General features: G+C 35.5%; 1 protein-coding gene across 2 annotated transcripts in view; it reads right to left on the reverse strand.

Moving 5' to 3' along the window:
- The window catches only part of LOC138697982 (uncharacterized), a 706,355-nt gene that overhangs the window by 394,639 nt on the left and 288,152 nt on the right, over positions 1 to 23,564 (reverse strand). The window contains exon 4 of one of the 2 annotated variants that reach the window (XM_069823617.1): positions 19,684 to 20,268. The exons of the other annotated variant lie outside the window; for it this stretch is intronic. Coding sequence (XP_069679718.1) covers positions 19,897 to 20,268 — 372 coding nt within the window. The 3' untranslated portion in view covers positions 19,684 to 19,896. Of the gene's footprint in view, positions 1 to 19,683; positions 20,269 to 23,564 lie in introns of those variants that run through there. 2 annotated transcript variants of the gene reach the window in all.

Below are 23,564 nucleotides of genomic sequence, written 5' to 3' on the forward strand. Positions count from 1 at the left end.
CATACAAGATTTTTTTTTAGGCAGTCGCTCGAGAAACCCTAATGTATTCGTATTTTGAAGAGAATAAAATTGATTTTTTTTTTTATATTTTGATTGATGTTAAAGACGAAAGAGTATTACATTCGCATTGAAAGAGACAGATTTCACGGCCTCGTGATATGTAGTAGGCTATGGTGATTGGTTTGCTCGTTGTTAGGAAGTTGTTTAAGTGCTTGTCATATAATTTTGGAATATACAACTACAACGAAAGTGATAATATAATTAGGAAAATGAGTGATCTGGAAGTGAATAATGTATGTATCAAATCTCCAAACGTTGTAAGCCTAATTTCCAATTTAAATAATTGTGTTGTGAATATTTATAACAGACAAATAGACAAACAGTTTGGGATTTATGTTTTCTGGATTTTTAATTAGCGTGTTTAAAAGTACTTTAGGCACGGAAATTTACTTTTAAGCACACTAATTTATGGATGCCGAAATCAATGACTTTTCGATGCTAAAATGAGAATCAAAAAGTCGTCATTATGAAACGACTGTCTAAAAATATATTTTATCTGATCGACGAGTTCGCTTGTCAGATTCAAATGTTGAAACTATTCTAAGTCATTATATTACATTGAAGAGCAGGATAGTTAAGTGCTGTAAACTGGTGGTAAGATTTCAGATTGAATTCATCCCGATTTGTGAATTGATCAGAATACTTCTCAATAATTTTTCTAATAATGTGTAAACGGATGTTAACAAATGACTGGAAGCAGACCACCTTTTCAAGAAAAATGTTTATGCAATCAAATGTTCATAATACATATTGATAGAGTCAGGAAATTTGTAACAATTAAAATTAGTAACTGGGTTTCTACAAGTTGTACGTAATATTATTTTTGTATACCGTATCTAACTGATATTTTCACAAAATATTAACTCTAACTTTTGCATTTCCACGAAATATTTACTGTAATCGTGATAACATAAACACCAAAATAAAGGTAAAAGTAATCACCAAAAAATTACAACCATAGCTATCTCTCGACCGATCAGTCAGTATGACGGTAAATCGATAGATCGGTCGGTGGAACAGCCGGTCGGTAGATATTCCGGTCGTCGATCAGCCGATCATTCGGTAGGGGTCGGTTGAATGGCTGATCTTTGGTTAATCGGCCAATCTGTCCGTAGATCGACTGACTGGCTGGTCAGTCCGTAGAACGGCTGGTCGGTTGATATTTTGGTAGTTGATCAGCCGGTCTTCAATCGGTCGATCATTCCGTAAATCGACTGATCGATAGGTATTTTCGTCGTCGATCGACCGATCAGTTGGTAAGTTGACTAGTATTTTGTTCAATAATCGGGCGATCAGTCGGTAAATCGACTCATAGGTATTTTCGCCGTCGATTGGCCGATCAGTCTGTAGGTTGGCTATTCGGAACATATTTCAAATCGGTGTTCGGCCGATCATTCGGAAGTTCGTGGGTATTTTGGTCGTAAATCGGCGGAACAGGCGGTAGGTCGGATGATCGGTAGGTATTTCAGTAGTTGATCGGCCGATCATGCAATAGACCGGCTGATTGGTAAGTATTTTTGTCCAGTGGCGGAGTTGATTCCGTTGCGCCTCCTTCTCTTTAGAACATTATGCTCCCTTTAGCTTCCCCCTCCACTTAGCCCTCAGGTTATCACGGCACATTATTTTTAAGAAACTTACACTTTTTTAATGTAGGGTTGTATCATTTATTTGATACATAAGTAGGGAAGAGTCGGGAAGTATCGGACCTCGGGTAATATCGGACAGTGAGTTTCTTTCATCTACCACACGATGATAGTACCTGATTGACATGGTTACGTTTCTGTGATGTCGCATAGAGAAACGTAACCATGTCATTCAGGTACTACCAAATGGTGGTAGATGAAAGAAACGCACTGTCCGATATTACCCGATGTCCGATATTACCCGAATCTCCCCTACTGTTTTAATACAAAGGATTAAATGCGTAATGCTTCTATAAATAGTATAACATATTACACAACTTTTTACAAAATCCAAAGAAATGCTAAAAAAAGTATTGGTTTTCTTTTTTTAGAAAATATTCTAAAACTTCTACATTCGGGACTTCGATGCTGCAAATGAATCGATAATCAGACTAAAATCTGTCTCCCGAGCTGTGTCGTTTTCAATGCTCAAAATAGAAAGTCCATTGAGTCGCTCCTGTGACATTGTACTTCTAAGGTAGATCTTGATTAGCTTCAGTTTTGAAAATGATCTCTCAGCCGTCGGAGTCGTCATGGCAATGTGGTAAATTAAATGTAAGCTGTACACACGTCGGGAATACTGGCAGCAGACAAAGTTGAATTTTGACATATAATAGCTTTAGCCAGTTGTCTGATATGTATGGCGTTTTTATTTCCTTTCTCAGAATTGAACGGAAACTAACCATTTGTTGAGGGAAACAATCCATCAGATCCCGTAAACATTCTGAGAAGTGATAAAGTTCACTGTCAGTAGCTCTGTTAAAATTTTGAATAACTTAAATAGACAATTTGGAATTCGCGGAGGCTGCGGGTCTGTATCTCTGCCCCTGTTTTGGTCAGTCAGTCGGTAAATCCGCTGACTTTCTTAGCAGTTTGGTTGTTGATCGGCCAGTTATCTTTATTCTGGCTGGTCGGTAGATATTTCGGTTGCCAATCGTTCGATCAATATGACGGTCGATCATTATTGGCCGGTCAATTGGTAGGTCGGTCAATTGATCGGTCAGTCGATGTCAGTCCATTTACCAATCGATGTTTCGGTCTCTCTTTCGGTAGATAAGCCAGAGTCAGACCTGAAGTGTTACATAATATTGTCGTCCACAACAGTTTTGTTGTTTCATGACGTCAGTCCGCTCGTGCATAGAATGATGTAAGGACTGATTATTCCCTTCCTAGGCAAAGAGTACCATAGAGTCCAGCTTATCTCATACATATCTTGAAAATAACAGCCCATTTTAAATATTGCACTGTTAGAATCGTGACAAGGTCAAGTAATCTCGTCTCCCACGTTGCTACTGTCATATTAACTGGCAACATTCACGCCCCTTCAAGGAAAGTTACAGTACCACTTAGAAATTCGTAGAAATGTAGGCTAAGTCCGTGAGACTTTGGAAATGTCTCGTATAAGCTTCAAATGAATCCTGAGAGGAATATAAAACTCCATATGTTAATATTATTTTTGTACAATAATAAATTAATACAATATTTGCTAATTAAATAAAAACGTAAATACACAGTATAAGAACGAACAAAATTCACGCTGATACTTTGTGAACACTCTACAAATATTGTAAAATGCAATATTAAATCAATATTCATAACATTATTAAGCTTCATCATGCCATATTTGCAGAGTTTCTTGGGAAGGATAAATCTGGTAGCTTCCCATTCCTTTCCGCACACCACTCTCTCCTTCGCATCTCGAAAAAAACTAATGGACATCCTGAAGGAAATAGGTGTGGACTGCAAAGATAGGAGGCTGTTCAATAACCTTTATATGAAGCAACGAGTCAAAGTCAGGATAGGAGAAGAAATGTCTGAAGGAAGTGGAATAGGGAGAGGAGTACGACAAGGATGCCCTTTATCATCTACCCTTCAACATCTACTTGAAGAATTTGATGAAAAACTGTTTTCATAACATGGGAGGAGTGAAAGTAGGAGGAAGAATAATAAAGTACATAAGATTTGCTGATGATAAGGCATTGTTAGCAAAGAGGAAACGATACTAAGGGATATGCTACTGGAGCTAAATGAGAGCTGTAAGCAGTATGGGATGAAGATAAATGCAAACAAGACTAAGATCATGGCTTTCGCAAGAATAATAAACACGGTAAACTTGCGAATTCTAAATGAGTCAGTAGACCATGTGGACAGCTTCAAATGCTTGGGATGTACTATAAGCAGTAACATGAACTGCAGCCAGGATGTCAAAACGAGCATAGCAATGACAAAGGAAGCTTTCAATAGAAAAAGGAGCATCTTCTGCGGACCTCTGGAAAAAGAACTAAGGAAGAGACTAGTAAAGTACTTTGTATGGAGTGTGGCATTGTATAGAGCAGAAACATGGACATTACGACGAAGTGAAGAGAAGCGAATAGAAGCATTTGAAACGTGGATATGGAGAAGAATGGAGCCTGTGACATGGACAGACAGAATAAGAAAGGAAGATGTGTTGGAAAGAGTGGGTGAAGAAAGAATGATGCTGAAACCGATCAGAAAGATAAAAAGGAATTGGTTAGATCATTGGATGAGGAGAAACTGCCTACTGAAGGATGCACTGGAAGGAATGGTGAAGGGGAGAGGAGTTCGGGATAGAAGAAGATATTAAATGATAGACGACATTAAGGTAAGTGGATCATATGCGGAGAGTAAGAGAAAGGCAGAAAATAGGAAAAATTGGAGAAAACTGGGTTTGCAGTGAAATAACTGTCCTTGGGCAGAACACTCATGTATGTACGTCATTAACAGAAAAAAGTAATATGCGGAAATAACATGGATACTCTTCGTAATTAATGACATATTAAGGCAGCTGAGAAGAAACTGCCTACTAAAGAATGCACTGGAAGGAATGGTGAACGGGAGAAGAGTTCGGCGCAGAAGAAGATATCAGATGGTAGACGACATTAAGATATATGGATCATATGAGGAGACAAAGACGAAGGCAGAAAATAGGAAAGATTGGAGAAAACTGGGTTTGCAGTGAAAGACCTGCCCTTGAGCAGAACAATTAATGAATGAATGAATTTTAAGACAAGATATTGCTAAAATTTGATTTTTTTCCCTTTGTGGTGCAATTTTTGTGTAATAAGTTCATATCTGTACAACTTAAAAAATAATTTAAAAAAAATTGAAGATCTCGAATTTTTTAAAAAGTACTAGACCTACCGTAATAGGCCTACAGCAATCCACTACAACGTGATATAGCCTATGTAAACTAATTTCAAAGACAAATGTATTCAGAACTATTTTAACCTTTTACTCTCAAACAAATTCTCGTCTAACAGAAACAGAATTCTGACATATAGACCCTACCCTTACAATTACGCTCACATCACATAGATTGAATGAATTTTATAGAAATAGAAATGTTTCTTAAACGTAACACAGAGTTTCTAACAAAGGGAATGTTCTGATAGTCCAGAGAATGTGTTCCAAATTTCATAACTGTATGTGTATTTTTCATAGTTACAAAAATGTATATACAGTAGTACACTTGACAATATAGTAAAGAATGAAATTACGAGAAATGGAAATCAAAGTATAGCATGCATTGTAGGAATGTAAATCTTACTTTCCCCTCTGTTGTGATTTTACTAGTAGGCCTACTACATCACGAATTTTTGCACAGAAATATTAATATATAGGTATACCGTGATTCTGTATGTACGAGTACAATCTGAATTCTAAACTACAACTATCGCAGCCATAAAAACGACTTCTTATGTCTCTAACGAAGCACGTGGAAGATACAGGGACGGAGCGCGGCATTGCAACAAGCAGCATTCCCCTTCTCCAAAGGCAGACAATAGGTGAGCATTACTATTAAATGTGGAAGGAAGTGTTTACATTATAACATCTAAGGTAAGAATTTATATTGCAACACCGTCTTCACTTGCCTTGCGGCGCCAGAAAGACGATTCGGTTTCTGTTAACTATTATTCTAAAGAGGCAGCGGATAGAAAGGAATTAAAAAATATTTATGTTCTGAACTTACGTATCAAAAGTCGATTGTTTGTTTGCGAAACCTTCACAATCACTACTTACAGAATTATTATTATTATTATTATTATTATTATTATTATTATTATCGTCATCATCATTATATACATTTCAGAAGAATTGTGATGCTGCCAGAACTTGAGATAAGAAAAATCTGAGATCGTGGGATGGTGTTTCTACATTGTTTATATTACTTTCCGGATCTGAAGCATAGGCCTTACACAAAGTATAAATTTCCTCTGTAGATGGACTTTCTGGGAAGCCTTAAAGATGAGATAATAAATCACATTATTCTGAACATATACTATAGGCCTATAGGAAAACGATGACACAAAAGATAAATACAGTAAAAAAAATATATACTGATCTACAAAGTCGGTTTCCAAAAGGTACTAGTTATAATTAAAAGCCTTGTGGAAAAGATGTTCTTTTTTTAAAATTCCCAGAATTCTAGTTAACGAACACCCGTAAGAATAAATAGGGCCTAATTAATCAATAACTCTGCTAATAGACAGACTTGGATGATGACCAGTTGAATTTTGACGAAGACGAAATTTACTCCAATTTCTCTCTTTCAAAAGCAAGTTTTTAAAATTCCATAAATCTACGACACATTCTTCTCCAACGACTGTTTACACTTCTTACGTAGAAATTCTTACTACGAAGTTTCGATCGGTCTGAGTTGGATTTAAAACTGCAAGCTTATCTAATGGCGAGCACGGTAACCGTTACACCACCAAGGACAGCTTCTCGGCCACCGTAGCGAGACTCGTGATCCGGTATTCCGTTCGGACGTGGCTGAAGTCTCGTTTGGACCGATTACCTGTTTGAGTTGGCTTCTTTCCTAGGTTTTCTCCCACTGTAAGGCGAAATTCAGGTAAGTCTACGGAAAAACCTCAGACTCACCTGCTCAAATACCATTTGAAACCGACAATAAATAACCTCGTAGTTGACAGAGCGTCGTTATATAATCGATTTAATAAAAGGACTGCTTCTCTGAAGTTCGATGATGATGATGATGATGATGATGATGATGAGGAGGAGGAGGAGGAGGAAGAGAAGGACGACGACGACGACAAAGTTTCGAAATTTAAGAAAAGATACTGAAGACTTCTAAAAATAGTTGTGTGTATAATTATGAAATAATAAATGGAAAATGACGCAACCAAGGTAATATAGATAACAACTACTACCTGGTGTAAAAATATCTACTTTTAATGTTATGCTTCCCATGGCATTAAAGTTCTCGGACTGTTGCCAGCGCGAGAGCGTCTGTAGGGTTCTCTTGTTCTTACAATTTAAATCATAGAGGAAATGCGTCAGTAAAATGACGTAATAAAAATAATAATAGAACGCGTGTGAGATGTTTATAATGAATTATGTAGATTTGTAATCATAGTTAATTTCTCTTCGATTTGAATTTAGCATCGCAGTAATTTTATTCTTCTGAAACAGCGAACACTATTATAACAAAGTTAGACAAACGAAGGATACAAATAACCTCTTGAATCTTTTCCCGCCTGTCGAATTTAAGTTGACCACACTTTCAAACGATGGTAGGGCATTTATTTAACGGCTCTGTAGTACTGAATAAGGAGAGTCAAAGACAATAAAAATGTAACGATAGAGAAATTTGAGTGGCAGCAGAAAATGAAGTCCTGGAACAAAATTTGCTACACAGCCATTTTCAACACAAGTCGCATGGAAACTATCGATAGTTCAATCCAATTCTTTAGTGAAATTTCTGCTGGAAGAGAACTAAAAGAAGGAATGTTTGAGGGAGAAAAAAATAAGTAGAAGGAAAACCGGATATAAAGCAATATATAAACAAAGAAAGAAGAGAAAATTAAAGAAGAACTAAGGAAACGAGAGACCAAAACTAAGAGACGAATAAATGAAACAGACAGGAAGAACAAATCAAAAGTGAAAGAAACAGAGAAATATAGGTAGGAAATAGGTAGAAACAAAGAAAGCAGGGAAAAAGAAAGTGAAAACAAAGAAATATACAAGGGGAAAAGAAAAGACAGTGTGAAAAGGTAAGATGAGGGAGGAATAAAAAGAAAGGAGAGAAAATCGTAAAGAAAAGAAAGAATCAAAGCTATCTAAAAGAAGCGAGAGAAAGTAAAAAAGAAGCAAAGAAAGAACGCAAAGCAATAAGTAAGAAACAAAGATTAAAGGGAATAAAAGTGGAGACAAAGGGAGGAAAAAAGTAATACGGGGGAATAAATTACAAAAGAAAGGAAGAAACAACGTAATAACGTAGGAAGGGAGGCAAAACATTCATGAAAAGAATGAAAGAAACGTACAGAGACAAACAAATCAACGGTGTCACGAAACAGAACTCGCAATGTTATTGCACCCAAACTACAACGCAAGCATTTCCGCTCTCCGCGCTCCGGCGATATAGGCGAGTGAGTCAAAAGCAGCCGCATGGTGGTTTGACTCACCACGTACTGGGAATTACTGTCTGCGAATGAAGTCAAACATCGCTATCGTGTGTGTGGTAACTCTATCTTTTTTTATACAGGACTAGGCTGAACCGATGAGGATTATGTATGAGAACTGAGTCGTGTTTTTCATCATATTCGTTCAGATTTCCCATTTATAGGCTATTTAAACTCTCTTTTTGCATCATCACAATACTTTCACGTTTCACTTCATTTAATGAGGAAGTCAAATTGATTGTTACGTTTAAAGACTAATGACACTCGGAAGCTTGTTACTTATTACTAGAGCCCAGCTTTTGGTCACATTGCACTATACGTTTAGTTAGCTAGTTAACACATTTAATATTTAATATTTAAGGAGAAAAATTCGCTCCGGTGCCGGGGATCGAACCCGGGTCCTTGGTTCTACGTACCAAGCGCTCTGACCACTGAGCTACGCCGAATTCAATCCACAGCACCGGACCGAATCCTCCTCCTTCAATGTTTCCCTTTGTGGCCTGACTCCAAGTTAGGCACATATGTTGACGTATATGTCCAATGTCAACTGCCATTATACTAGGAGCGCACTCAGCTGAGTGCACACTAGAGGTGGGGAAAAAATAACGTAACAGTTATTTTGGAACCGTTCCTTGTTTGGAACTGTTCCAAAAAGTAACAGCACCTTGGAACACTGTGTTCCAAAATAACAGTGTTGCTCTGAGCTAGTACGAAATACTTGCGGTTACAAATACTCGTTTCACTTTGGAACTACATTATGATAACGCCTGTTCCACAGAACGGAACATGTTTGGTACTATTGAAAGCAGAGACGCCAACTTTTGGAAAACAGTGAGTGGGCTCAAACATTTGACGAGCCTTAAGTTAAATAAATCTCACAACACGATCAATTATTGGGTGGGCTCGGATTCCATGAGCCCATATAAGTTGGCGCCACTGTTTGAAAGCAGAATTGGGAATCCTTTCGTCGTACTGAAATAAATGTTGGAAACTAAAGTAAAAAATAAATGGTAAAGATACGAAGATAGTCTTTAAAAAATGTACACATTATCTTGGAACTGATGTTAATTAAGTATAGGATTCTATCAAATAACATAATGCCTGTATTATAGTAACTACATTGTGAATTTTATCAAGGGAGATGAAAATATATAGGTTATGTTTTATTTACAAATATTTTACAGTTTTAGTTTCATTACCAATTCTTGAAATTAAAATAAAGTCTGTTGAAACATGACTGTATTATTGAAGTTCTTTTGTTTAAAAAAAAAGTACAACGGTAAATTTTCATGTTTCATTACAATGAGATTATTATTCTTCATGACGGTACATTATTAATATGACTTTTAGCAAGGCCGAAATGATTATAGCTTTTATTTATGCATTTTTGGAGAAATTGATCACTATTGCGACCTTCAGCTAAGCAGAAGAGGAACAATAGGTTAGGTTTTATTTACCACTGGGATCCATTTCGATTTCGTGACCAATTTACAAATAATTTAAAATTACATTACATTTCCTGCTTCTAACAAACCTGACCTACGAATTAAATTTAGCATTAGAAAAGATTTCATTTCCAGGAATTCACATCTCGACTCATTATGACATCGTACTGCATCACATGGCATACAGGGAAGTATGTGATCATTTAGCGTCCGTACATGTTCCTAAATACCACTGTTACATTACGTACCAGTAGTACGTGGCTCTTCCACTGTTACATTAAATACTGCTGTTACAAAAAATACTCGATGTTATGGAACTACATTATGAGTAATGACATTAACGTAACGGCCTGTTCCAAAACATCACTGTTACATTACATACTAGTAGTACTGTACCTGTTATACAAAATACTTGCTGTTACATGTTACAATATACTCGATGTTATGGAACCCGGCCGACTTGATGCTATTTCGCTTTCAAAGTTGAATCGAAGCTAGCATCAAGTCGGTCGTGTATGGAACTACATTATGACAACCGTTGCTGCAATATTATCAATTTAGCGACTTTGTCACTAGATCTGGCTACTTTTAACAATTTTCAGGGACAAAATCAATACCAACTTTTAATCCTGAACTGGCGTCGTGCATAAATATAACGTAACTGGTTTCGTGGTGTCAATACTGTCAGTATGACTTCTGGATTTTCTCATGGCCCTCGACTTATATTATTGCCCTTTTTACCCAAATGTTTGCATAAACTACTTTGATTAAAAGGTTTTAACATAAATAAATTGTGTCACACGCTTCACAGAATGACAGAAGTGAATTTAGGGACTTGACTCTGGAGGAGTTTCGTTCATTCCTGGTGTGTTTTATTTTGGTACAGTTTCCACATTATATATATATATATATATATATATATATATATATATATAATGTAAAAATTAATTTCTGATCCTACAGAATTTATCTGTTATGGTAACAACATGGAGTCAGGCCACAAAGGGAAAAACACTGGAGAGGGATTCGATCCGGTGCTGTAGAGCGAACTTCGGCGTAAGCTATATAATATGTGGTGGTACTGTTATTTTGGAACTGTTATTTGGAACCTAATATTTTCATGGAACTGGAACAGTTGGAACTGTTATGAGAAAATAACAACTTTTCCCATCTCTAGTGCACACATACCTAGCTCTCGACTGTTCATGCAACAAAAGATGCGGTAAGCACCCAACTACTGATATTGGGCTAGTATAAACCTGTACGAAAGAAATTTATGCATTCATATGCAAAATATAAATTTAGGAAATGATAATTGTTTATGTTATAAGAAAAGCATATTAATTAATTAATTAATTCATTCATTAAATGTTCTCCCCAAGGACAGGTCTTTCACTGCAAACCCAGCTTTCTCCAATCTTTCCTATTTTTTGCCTTCCTCTTTATAATTGTTTATAATTTTTTAAAATAAATAGACCTGTAATGTAGTAATTATAATTATAATAAATAAAATATTCCAAGACTTTCATAACAAATAACATTTATGACCTCTGTTCAAACATTATATTATATATATATATATATATATGTATATATATGTATATATATATATATATACATACAGAGTGATTCACGAGGATTTACAGTCACTTACAGAGCTTATTTCCGAAGACATGCTAAGCAAAAAATGTCATATAAACATTTGTCCTAATCTCAATATTTTCAAAGTTATACTAATTTGAAGTTGTTTGTGAAATACATTTTTTTCTTTAGATTTAAGAGTAAAAGAACATTACAAATAGAGAATGAACTATTCAGAAGTATCATTTATTTAATTGGCTAGTGTTCTGAAGCTAAAAATGTGTTGTCAATTGTTTTGTATAGATTTTGTTTTTAACTAAAAATTACATCATTCTTACGCACTTATCACAAATATTGTTACAAATTATACAACTTTAGGAACTCGATTCTTTACAGTTTAATTATCCATCCTAATGTACAATCTTGAATTTACAAGAGTGACGTAATTTGTAACAATTGTTGTGATAAATCCGTAAGAAAATGTAATTTTGTATCTGTACGAAGCAACTATGGAATTCGCAACACATTTTTAGCTTCAGAATATTAGCTAATTAAAGAAATAATACCCCTGAATAGTTCTTTCCTTATCTGTAATATTTTTTTACCATTAAAACTCAAGAATAATGGTATTTTACAAACAATTTCAAATTAGTGTAACTCTGAAAATATTGAGGTTAGGACAAATATTTATATGACATTTTTTGTTCTGAATGTCTTCGGAAATAAGCTCCGTAAGGGACGATAAATCCTTGTGAATCACCCTGTATATTACGACTGTGATATTCAGCATTTAAAACTTTCAAACGAAAAAACTCTCTCTCTCTCTCTCCCTCCCCCCTCCCCCTCTCTCTGTTTGTACTTCGGGAAACTTCTTTCAATTTCACAAAAAGTTGCTGGTGCACACGCAAAATATTATAAATGATTACGATATGAATACAATAATTTTATGCATTTCTTAAAATGAAATGCGTCTGTCTATTTGTACCGGACAATTTATAAATGTGGTCAACTGTGTTAATTTTTTCCATTTTATGTGTAATCCAGTAAATAAAAGTTCGTCTTATTTGTGTGCTTATTCAATTACTTAATTTAAATGTGTATTCTGAATAATAGTTATAGAATATAAATTAAAAATGGTAGGCAATAGCATTAGCTACATGATAACTTATTACAAAATGTATTACTTCGCAAGATGTGTGTATGTGTCATCACCATGATAATAATTTTGTTTGTAACAGCGTTATCAGCAAAATGATAATAATAATAATAATAATAATAATAATAATAATAATAATAATAATAATAATAATAATTTAAACAAAAGATAAGGTTTTAAAAGGTGGAAGATAAAATTTAGAAGATCTTGAACCAGGAACAAGATGCAATATTGTGGAAGTTATTTTATTAAAACAGAAGCAGTAACAAGATTAGATGAAACCGAAATATCAGAATTACCCTTTATAATAAATAAATTATCGTATCATCTGGCCAAGAAAATAAGTCACAATGCAGGTATGTTACATCACATAGAACTTCAATTTCCATTGAAAACCTACATAGCTTGGCATAGCGAAAAATAATGGCGGAATCGAAAAAAAAAGGAAGATAATGATATTATTTCGATGGCATCATGGAATTGTTGTTTTTACGAGTATCTTTGTCCACATAACAAGGAACTTTCTTTGATTCTTTCTCATGTACATTCTAATTCTCAAACGATTGTTTTCAAACAAAATACGTTCCAATAAATAATTCAATAACGCAAAATTTGTTGATACGCCCTTCTGGCATGATGTCCTCGATTTTTACCAGTAACAGTAGCAGTATCGTAGTCATCATTGTCAGATATCAAGCTTTCGAAGTGCATTATACAGTAGCCACATTGGTAACAGCTAATAACTTGAATTGTAATCCATAATTTACACAAAAACTATGAGAATTGACTGACGTCATCATTTGAATTTAACCAGACAGAAAAATTGTGAAATACTAGCAGACTACATTGAAGTTTATGTGAACTGAATATGGCATATTAAAACAGACATAGCCTAATGAAAGATTAAGGATACAAAATACATCTCTCAACAAAGAAACAGATACAACAATACTACACTTGAATTACTGGAGTCGGAACAGATTCAAATCATATGACGACGATGACGATGATGTAATTTGTAGTATGTCTATACATACACACTCACACACATACACTCATGCACACATTGACTTGCTCACACAGACATACACATTCATACATACACGCACACACTATCCCACACACCCACACATACACATACTGTATATGCATACACACATGTACACACATAATACTGGACATATTTGTTATTGCCTATAGAAGCTAATGATTGCTTAGGAATTCTAGAAAGCGTTTCATACACGTGAGACAGTGTTATAGGGATAGTAACAGCTGAAATTCAGGCTTTGGAGAAGATGTTAACTCTATTATTAAATGTTACGTGAATCGTGGGGCATGAGAAATATGAACTTAGAGAGTTCTTTGTACCCATGCGAAATAAAGTTAGTCTTTGAGATATTTCACGAGCGGAATATTAAGCAATCGAAGTCAACACGCACAGATTCTTTTCTGAGGTTCTCAAATACAGTAGCGTAGTAAGAAAGTCTAAGCTAAAATTAATATATTCGTAGAGAGATCCCGGACTATACTTAAAAATGGCCATCTTCATTAATGTCCAGTATCAAAAATGCACCCAGTTATCGAACTTACATTATAAAATATGTCCACAGTCAATAAATGGCCATTAACTTAAATGTCCACAGACATTAAACGTCCAGTATAAAAAATGCCCACAATCATTAAATGTTCATTATAAAAAAATATCTGGAGCTATTCCCTCTATGTTACCATGAATGACCAAAACAATATTTATTAATAATGAATATTAATTTAATAATGAAAATGTACGCTAAATTTACAATATCCTGCAACTAATTTCATTGTCTAATTATTTTCTTCTTCACCAGGGTCAGCACGCAGCTTCATATGATATGAAAGTGGCAGCAGATATTGTTGCACATTATTGTTGTCCTTATATTGATTGTATCGGTGTACAATCCCTTCAATTCGCCGTTGATTTGTAATAATACTGTATACTCGTACTTCTTGTTTACGACGTGCCTTACGCTTATGCGACCGTAGTAAATTTGAATTATAGTATTCTCTGTTTCATTCTGTTTTTGAGTTATGTCTCCGAATACGACATGATGTCCAGGAAACATTTTTTGAAATTTAGAGTGGAAACCTTCCACTACATTATTCGTGTTATGGCCACCTCACAGCATTACTTCATGGAATTCCAAATACAAGATGGGAATCTTGGCGGGGTAATTCTCCGAAAAGAACGTTGAAGAATCGTCTGTATACATACCATATTATATTTGACGTTTTCACTTGTGCACACTTCTGTATATTGAACATTCTGATTTATGGACATCTCTATAAAATGGACATTTTGACTTGTGGATATTTCTCCATATTGGACATTTTGACTAGTGGCTTTATTTAATTGGACGTTTTAGTTGTGGACATTTTTGTAGTGGACTTTCTATACAGGGTGAAAGTGAAATAATCTTGCAGATTGAAAGAGACGATAGGATACACGTAAATGAATAGAAAACCTATATTACGTTTTGTGATTAAATTCACGGTTAATTATAAAATTAAGTTTGGAGTTTGAGCAGACCGGCAACATCGTCGCTAAAATATTCTACTCGTATGCAGATGTAAGAGGTCAACGAACTCGATGAGTCTCCGAACGTAAGCTGTCAAGGTGCCAAGACGTTGCCACGCGTTCGTTTCGTCCAAGGGTTTGAATTTAGGGTTTTGCATTAATTAAATTTATACGAAAACAGTGTACGCTATTGAAATACGGGATAAATTATTCTTTATTAGATTTCCTATCGATATGGACAAAAATCACGATCCTACTCGCATTAGTTACAGAATAAGATATTGTTAAACATTTAGGAAAAAAACTTAAAAAAAAAAAAACCTATGAACTTTCCACTAATATGATATTATAGTTTTTTGTAACATAGGCCTAAAACATAAGTTATTCGCACTGGAAATCTGCAAAATTTCACTTCTATCCTGCATATTAGAAATTATGCTGCAATTTGATCTGGAATGGTTGAGTTTATCAGATATGACATAATAATTTCCATGGCAAACACAGTCGAATGATATTAATTTAATTTCCGTTCCACAAAATCCTTTTATTTATTTATTTATTCTATCAATTAGGTAGAATATAGGCGTTACAAGTTGAAAAGTTACCTGACAGAAAGAACTAAGAGTAAATATGTATGTGTGTGTCTAATGCCTACCCACTTCACTTGCGTGATTCCGGTTCCGCATACTGCGTAAAGATGGCAGGACTGTGACCCATTTTCAATTTGCACACCACTTCGGCGGGCCACATTATGCATGATGTGTATCTGTAAAGAGTTATGTCGTGTACTAGAGTGAATGTATGTGTAAGTGTTCGTATAAGTGGAGTGTAGGGAATGGGTGAGAATGATGATGGTGAGGAAGGAAAAAGGGAAAACCCGGTGCGTACACCTGTCGAGTGCAGTGTAGGGAATGGGTGAGAATGATGATGGTGAGGAAGGGAGAAGGGAAAACCCGGTGCCTACACCTGTCGAATAGCATCAAGGGGGCCGCCAGACTTAACGTCCCCATCCGACGGACGAATCATTATCAACAGTGACATATGCCTTCTCTCCATATGCACTGCGGAGAGATTTGAAATTTAATCCAGGCATATTGATGCACAATTTAGTGATTAGAAGTTGTGCACCGCCATCTCTCCTAGTCCCGAGGTAGAAATTTTACATGAAAATGTCTGACCCCGCCGGGAAACGAACCCGGGCCGGCTACTCTGGAGGCAGACATGCTACCACAGAGCTAACTCGGCGGACACTAAGAGTAAATAATAATAATAATAATAATAATAATAATAATAATAATAATAATAATGTGGTATATGATGGTAGAGACTGGATTAATCTTGCTCAGGATAGGGACGAATGGCGGGCTTATGTGAGGGCGGCAATGAACCTCCGGGTTCCTTAAAAGCCAGTAAATAAGTAAGTAGTAGTAGTAGTAGTAGTAGTAGTAGTAGTAATAATAATAATAATAATAATAATAATAATAATAATAATAATAATAATAACATTCCAGACATTACTACATTAATTCAAGACAAAAATAAATATTGATTGTTAGATGGAAAAAGAGGGAGCCAGCTAAACAATGAGTGGAGAGTGGATGCACGAAGACAGATGAAGCAGCTTTAACTGGGGGAACAAAAAGGATGCAAATGGTATAAAGAAGAAAATGTAGGGTAAATAGCTATACACAAACAGTATACCCAGCATCGCTCTTTCGATATCAGGGATAATGAAAACGTAAGCTATTCCCATTGAAGTCTCGAAATCGACATTTGCAGTATGACAGCACAACCACATTATACTTTGCATAATGATAAGCTAAAAGAACTCAGGGAACAAGATTTTTATATTGACCGAATGAGCAACGGCGGAGTCTTTCTCTCAGGTGACTGTAACACAGGATAGCAGGAGCTTGGTGATAGAGCACCGAGATTGCGTAACATAGACTTGACCTGCAGGTCATGATCAACAATATTGACTTCAGGGAAGAAATGAAAGCTGGATTATCAAGACGTTTCATTTGGACATCTTCCAGGGCTGAAATTATATCCTCGCTGATCCACCTTGCCTGGATCCTAGGTTCGAGGGCTCAGTCCAGGCGGAGACAATACCTATAAATACGGTCTACTTTTTAAGAGAAGAATTGTTATAGGTGAGAGGCCCGTGTCGTATATTTTCGGTAGTGTACGTGAAGTAACCCTACTTCTGAAATAGGAGCAGCCATTTCTCGTTCATAGTTCCTGCTTTACGAGGAGAGATGTAAACCTTTGAGAATGCAGCAATTTCTGCTCATCGAATCAGAAAAATAATCCTAGTATCGGTGTAAATTTCTGAACAACTTCTGTAACATTGTAAAACCTTGCGAAAGGAGCGGAACTAGGTGTTAGGTATGCAAGGGCGTAAAAAAAACCGACAGATTCCTTCATATAGATGTTTATAAATACTTCACTGCAAATATAATCTAAATTCATTGTTAAGAAAGACTCCTCACTTGTGATAACGAAAGGTTCAACTTCCAAAATACCATGTTGTCATATTACACTCATTCCGGGAAAACTGGGAATTCCAATGAAAATATCAATTCCAGAAATATTTGAAGAGTTCGCGGGAAAAACGACGAATGTCACAGTTTTCTTAAGGTTGATGTAATTATCTAATTCAATGGATCACTGCGAAATTTAATGTTGTTCTTATGAAAAATGGTAAAAAGGAGAATATCACCACGAATACAGTAATCCTTTCCTTTATTTTCTATAGAAACAGCACTACATCTTGCAGTTTTAGACTCAATTAGATCATTATCTAGTCCTTAACAGAAATGTGACATTAATCGTTTTTCCCGCAAACTCTTCATTTGTTTATTATTAGTGTAAGGCATAGATATTATAAATATTGCAGATTTATCCTTCGAAGAGGTGGAAAAATTCAAATATCTTAGAGAAACAGTAACAAATGAGCCGTTCAGAGCAGAAGTGGTGTAAGTCAAAATTGGGTAATGAGGTTTAAATTAAAAATTCTGCAAAATACAGCGCAAAGTAGCAATTAATATATCCTTCGTGCTATCTACTGACTACTAATAGTTTAAATAAATTGAATATTAATTGCTACTTGGCGCTATATTTTACACAATGTTTACTTTAACCCTCATTACCCATTTTTTACTTACACCACTTCTGCTCTGAACGGCTCAAATATAAATGACACTCGGGAGGAAATTAAACGCAGAATAAATATGGGAAATGTCTGGTATTATTCAGTTGAGAAGCTTTTGTCATCTAGTTTGCTGTCAAAAAATCTGAAAGTTAGAATTTATAAAACAGTTATATTACCGGTCGTTATGTACGGTTGTGAAACGTGGACTCTTACTTCGAGAGAGGAATAGAGATTAAGGGTGTTTGAGAATAAAGTTCTTAAGAAAATATTTGGGGCTAAGAGGGATGAAGTTACAGGAGAATGGAGAAAGTTACACAACGCAGAATTACACGCATTGTATTCTTCATCCGACATAATTACGAACATTAAATCCAGACGTTTGAGATGGGTAGGGCATGTAGCACGTATGGGCGAATCCAGAAATGCATATAGAGTGTTAGTTGGGAGGCCGGAGGGAATAAGACCTTTGAGGAGACCGAGAGTAGATGGGAGGATAATATTAAAATGGATTTGAGGAAGGTGGGATATGATGGTAGGGACCGCATTAATCTTGCTCAGGATAGAGACCGATGGCGGGCTTATGTGAGGGCGGCAATGAATCCGGGGCAAGGCATCGATCGCGGGACCCTTCGCTTAGCGCACGAATGCTCTACCGACTGAGCTACCCCAGGAATCATACACGACACCGTCACAATTCTTCCCTTTACACTACCGGTCAAAAGTTTTCGATCAGCTATGAAAACAACTATATGGGTATACTTTATTTCAATGTACAAACACATCGGAAAAACTAAATAGACCAACAAAATAAATATTTTCTGTCCTAGAATTATGATATGATAGAATATTCAAAACGAAATCCCTGCTTTAATCACAAATCCATAGTTGTGATAGGTGATCGAAAACTTTTGACCGGTAGTCTATATCCACACAACTCAAATGGGCTCACAAGACGCCAGAAACTCGACTTCGAGTGCACACAATAATTCTGTGTGGCTTAAACTGTGGCTTTCTGTTAACGTACCTACAGTAACGGATATATTATGCAACTCTGACTTTCAGGTAGAAGCTCCCTGTGAAGCAGGCTTGAATAATTTCAAGGGAAAAATTGTCCCGGGGTCGATGCCCGGCCCCAGAACAATTTTTCCCTTGAAATTATTCAACAACCTTATTATTTGTGGCATGGAGTTATTCATCGTCAGGTGGAATAATATGTCTTTCTGGATTGTGAAGCGATGTTGTAGTTTTCAGTTAGGCTACTTTGTACTTTGTACCCGTGATAAGAATTATTATGAATTATGAGGAAATTGCAGATGGCAGGAAAACTGGACTTCGACAAAATTCGATTCTACACAGCTCCTGCTCACCACATGTCGCACATACAGTAAAAATACTGTCGTATGTCGAAAATTACATTTTACTTTCGTAAATTATTTCCAATGCTGTTTCACTGATTGGACGTACGAAATCATAATAGTAAAATAGTAGATTTCAAAGGCTTCGGTACCTATTTATTAAACTATTTTACAGCAGTATTTTACTAGGAAATAGCATATCTTTACGAATCACAATCTTAGAGTTACGACACTATTTTACTGGGAGTGCGATGTATCGTACACGGTGTGGAATGTCATTATTTCATGCGACGCCATTAACAAAAAGTTCATTTAAAATACTGAATCATGAGGATTATTCTCACTAAATCCTTCAATTTACCTAATTTTCAAATTGAATTCAAGAAATATAAAACGTGCAATACACTTAGAGATATTCTGTTATTTTAATACTTAATTTCAATGTTCTTGATGGATTAATACACAAAATTTATTTTTGATGTGGCATGAAATATACAGGGTGAGTTTGAAGTCCACCGACAAACTTCAGAGGGTGATTCCTGACTGAAAGTGGAGCATAAAAGTTCATATCACCTTGTGTCCGGAAATGCATAGTTTCCACGGTAGATGGCACTGATAACTTGCAGTGTGCGTTTTGTGTGTTGTAGATAGTGTTATTTAAGCAACGTAGAAGCACAACGGTCCGGTATTCATTCCAGGAACAAGATGATGTACCGAACAATGGCTCCAAATGTGTGATGTGGGTGGTGCTGTCTGTCAGGGTACGTGGCTCGGTACATCCGTGTGCCTCTCCACCGTTTCCATCTGCTTGGCCATACACGAACACCATCTCGGCTTGTTCCTGGAATGAATACCGGATTATTGTGCTTCTACGTTGTTTAAATCACACTATCTGCAACACACAAGACGCACACTGCAAGTTATGAGAGAATGTCGTCAGTGCCATCTACAGTGGAAACTATGCATTTCCGGATATAAGGTGATAATTATGAACTTTTGTGCTTCATTTTCAGTCAGGAATCACCCCCTGAAGTTTGTCGGTGGACTTAGAACTTACACTGTAGTTTTGCAATTAATTTTGATTGATTTTCAGAAAAGTCTGTAATATATATTAGGAATATTTATTTTTCAGTCACTGACTTTACTGCATTATATGTAAGGTACAGAACCTTTACGTTACATGTTTTAAAAATCGTATGAACGTTTTCGTTGGATTATGCCATCATCATCAGATACGACATTCACTCTAGCAATATCATTAATCTCTACAAATACAATTCATATTAAATAGCATACAGAGTAATAAAAACAGACTAAAACCAACATAATTAGGATACAAAATGTCATTCTTGAGTGACTGCCCTTATTGTCAAATAGTTAAAAGTACACGTGTGAATTACAATATATATGTGTTTGCAAGTCTTCACGAGTAAAACAATAAAAAATAAAAATAGAATAAACTGCATATTGTAAAATGTGAAGAGATGCACACACACACACACAGATATATATATATATATATATATATATATATATATATATATATATATATTTTAATTAACACGTGCACTTTTAACTATTTGACAATAAGGGCAGTCACTCAAGAATGACATTTTGTATCCTAATTATGTTGGTTTTAGTCTGTTTTTATTACTCTGTATGCTATTTAATATGTATTGTATTTGTAGAGACTAATGATATTGCTAGAGTGAATGTCGTATCTGATGATGTTGGCATAATCCAACGAAAACGTTCATACAATTTTTAAAACATGTAACGTAAAGGTTCTGTACTTTACATATAATACAGTAAAGTCAGTGACTGAAAAATAAATATTCCTAATATATCACACTGTAGACTACGAGTACGAATTCCGGTTATACATACCGGTACTTTTCTGTTAATGTCATGTCTTATTTGGAGACAAGTTACTTCAAAAGTTAGAGTTCGGAAAATTTTGGGTCGACTACACACTCAACAGAAGAATAACTGAGGTACGTAATAAATTTCAGAGGGAAAATTTAACAAATTATAATTTGTTTTTGTTAAGGCGCTAAGCTTTTCAAATAAAAGAATCTAGTTTATTTCAATTCGGTTCTTCTGTATGGTTGCGAAACTTGGACTCTCACTTTGAGAAAGGAACAGAGATTAAGAGTGTTTGAGAATAAGGTTCTTAGGAAAATATTTGGGGCTAATAGGATGAAGTTACAGGAGAATGGAGAAAGATACACAACGCAGAACTGCACGCATTGAATTCTCCACCTGACTTAATTAGGAACATTAAATCCAGACGTTTGAGATAGGCAGGGTATGTTGTACGTATGGGTGAATTCAGAAATGCATATAGAGTGCTAGTTAGGAGACCGGAGGGAAAAAAACCTTCGGGAAGACTGAGCTGTAGATGGGAGGATAATATTAAAATGGATTTGAGGGAGGTGGGATATGATAGAGATTGGATTAATCTTGCTCAGGATAGGGACCGATGGCGGGCTTATGTGAGAGCGACAATGAACCTGCGGGTTCCTTAAAAGCCATAAGTAAGTTTATTTCAATTTACTATGCTGCAGTATTACTATGAGCAGAGCACAGAAAAAAATCGATTGTAATATTAAACTGGAGTTACAAAATATCCCATGGTGGTTTAATAGTTGTGTAGCCATTGTATGGTTTAACTATGTTACTGAAAAGGAATATCTTTAATATTTATGAACTTCTTGCTAGTTCCTTTTTCTAAGACTACGACTAGGCCTATAGGCCTACATTTTATAAGATCAAATCATCAAGGAATTCGTAATACCATACGGCTAAAATATTAAAAGAAATTATTTCATGAAACAGAATCAGATTCTATCCCTAGCTTTTTCATAAATATCATACTAAAATTACTTTTTTTTCCTTTGAATGAGCATTAAAATATTAAGTTACCTGTAACTTTTGCTATCGATATTTAGAGACATGTCGTCACGTTATGTTATGCAATATAACAAAACTTAATTTTATACGTGAAACTTTTTTGTTGAGACAATTTTACTTAATCGTGTTTGTAATTAACCTCTTCCTTCAATGGTCATGAAAATACACATAAGCATGACAGCTGAAATGGTGGAGACTTCACAAATGAATGTGTTGACTTTTTTTTTCCTAGCTACATACGGGTAACTTGCATAACAGGTTGTGATTAAGTAAATTTCCCAAAGACGTAATTGTTTTTTGGTTTGTGGTAAGTAAATCTATCAGGGCCGTATTTACGTATGGGTCAACATGGGCCATAGCCCGGGGCGACAAATCTTGAGGGCGGAAAATTTTTGCGACTAGCGTTTCTTGTACCGTACTCGAGCTGTGAAAATTTGAGAAATTTAATATACGCGCATATGGCAAGCGTTTTATATTAACTAATGTAAGACCAAACAACAGGTAATTAACTAATACATATCAGAAATTACGGTTCTCTGATTACAATATACACCAGATAAGGCCCTGTTGTCGAACGTGCGTCGCATAACTAAACTTGTCTCGTAATTGTTACATTAAGGTTACGTTCTTTCAAAGCAAAAGAACAGCTACTACTCGTGTATGTTAACATTGGCAACTTATTAATTAAATACTTTAAATATAAAGAGTCCGTTTAGTTAGAAAGACTTTAAAATTATCACTTGATTTATGTTCAATATTTTTCTTCGTCCATTGTTGATATCGCAGTCTTTACAGCAGTGGTGCCCAAAGTGCGGGTCGCGACCCCCAGAGCTGAGGGGCATCGCGAAGTGATTTACACAATAAAAACCACGCCTTATTAACATACATTTATTTCTCACTAGCCGTACCCGTGCGCTCCGCTGCACCCGTTAGAAATAAATATAAAGTAATTACATAATTAAAATAGTACATTTGATCCAGGGAACATTCGTGTTTGATATAAGGATAAATCGTTTATTATGTTACTTAATTTAAATTGTATTTGCATAATTAAAATGCGATCATTTTGATCCAGAGACCACTCATTTGGTCATAAAAATTATTTTAGGAAATACAGGAAACGAATGTACAGAATAGCCTATCAAGTTTTCTGTGCATAAGAAGCTATTTTAATCTTACCTGTCCTCGATTCACTCAGAAGTTACTGTAATAACATTATAGCAT

The sequence above is a fragment of the Periplaneta americana genome, chromosome 4, assembly GCF_040183065.1.
Source record: "Periplaneta americana isolate PAMFEO1 chromosome 4, P.americana_PAMFEO1_priV1, whole genome shotgun sequence".
Taxonomy (NCBI): domain Eukaryota; kingdom Metazoa; phylum Arthropoda; class Insecta; order Blattodea; family Blattidae; genus Periplaneta; species Periplaneta americana.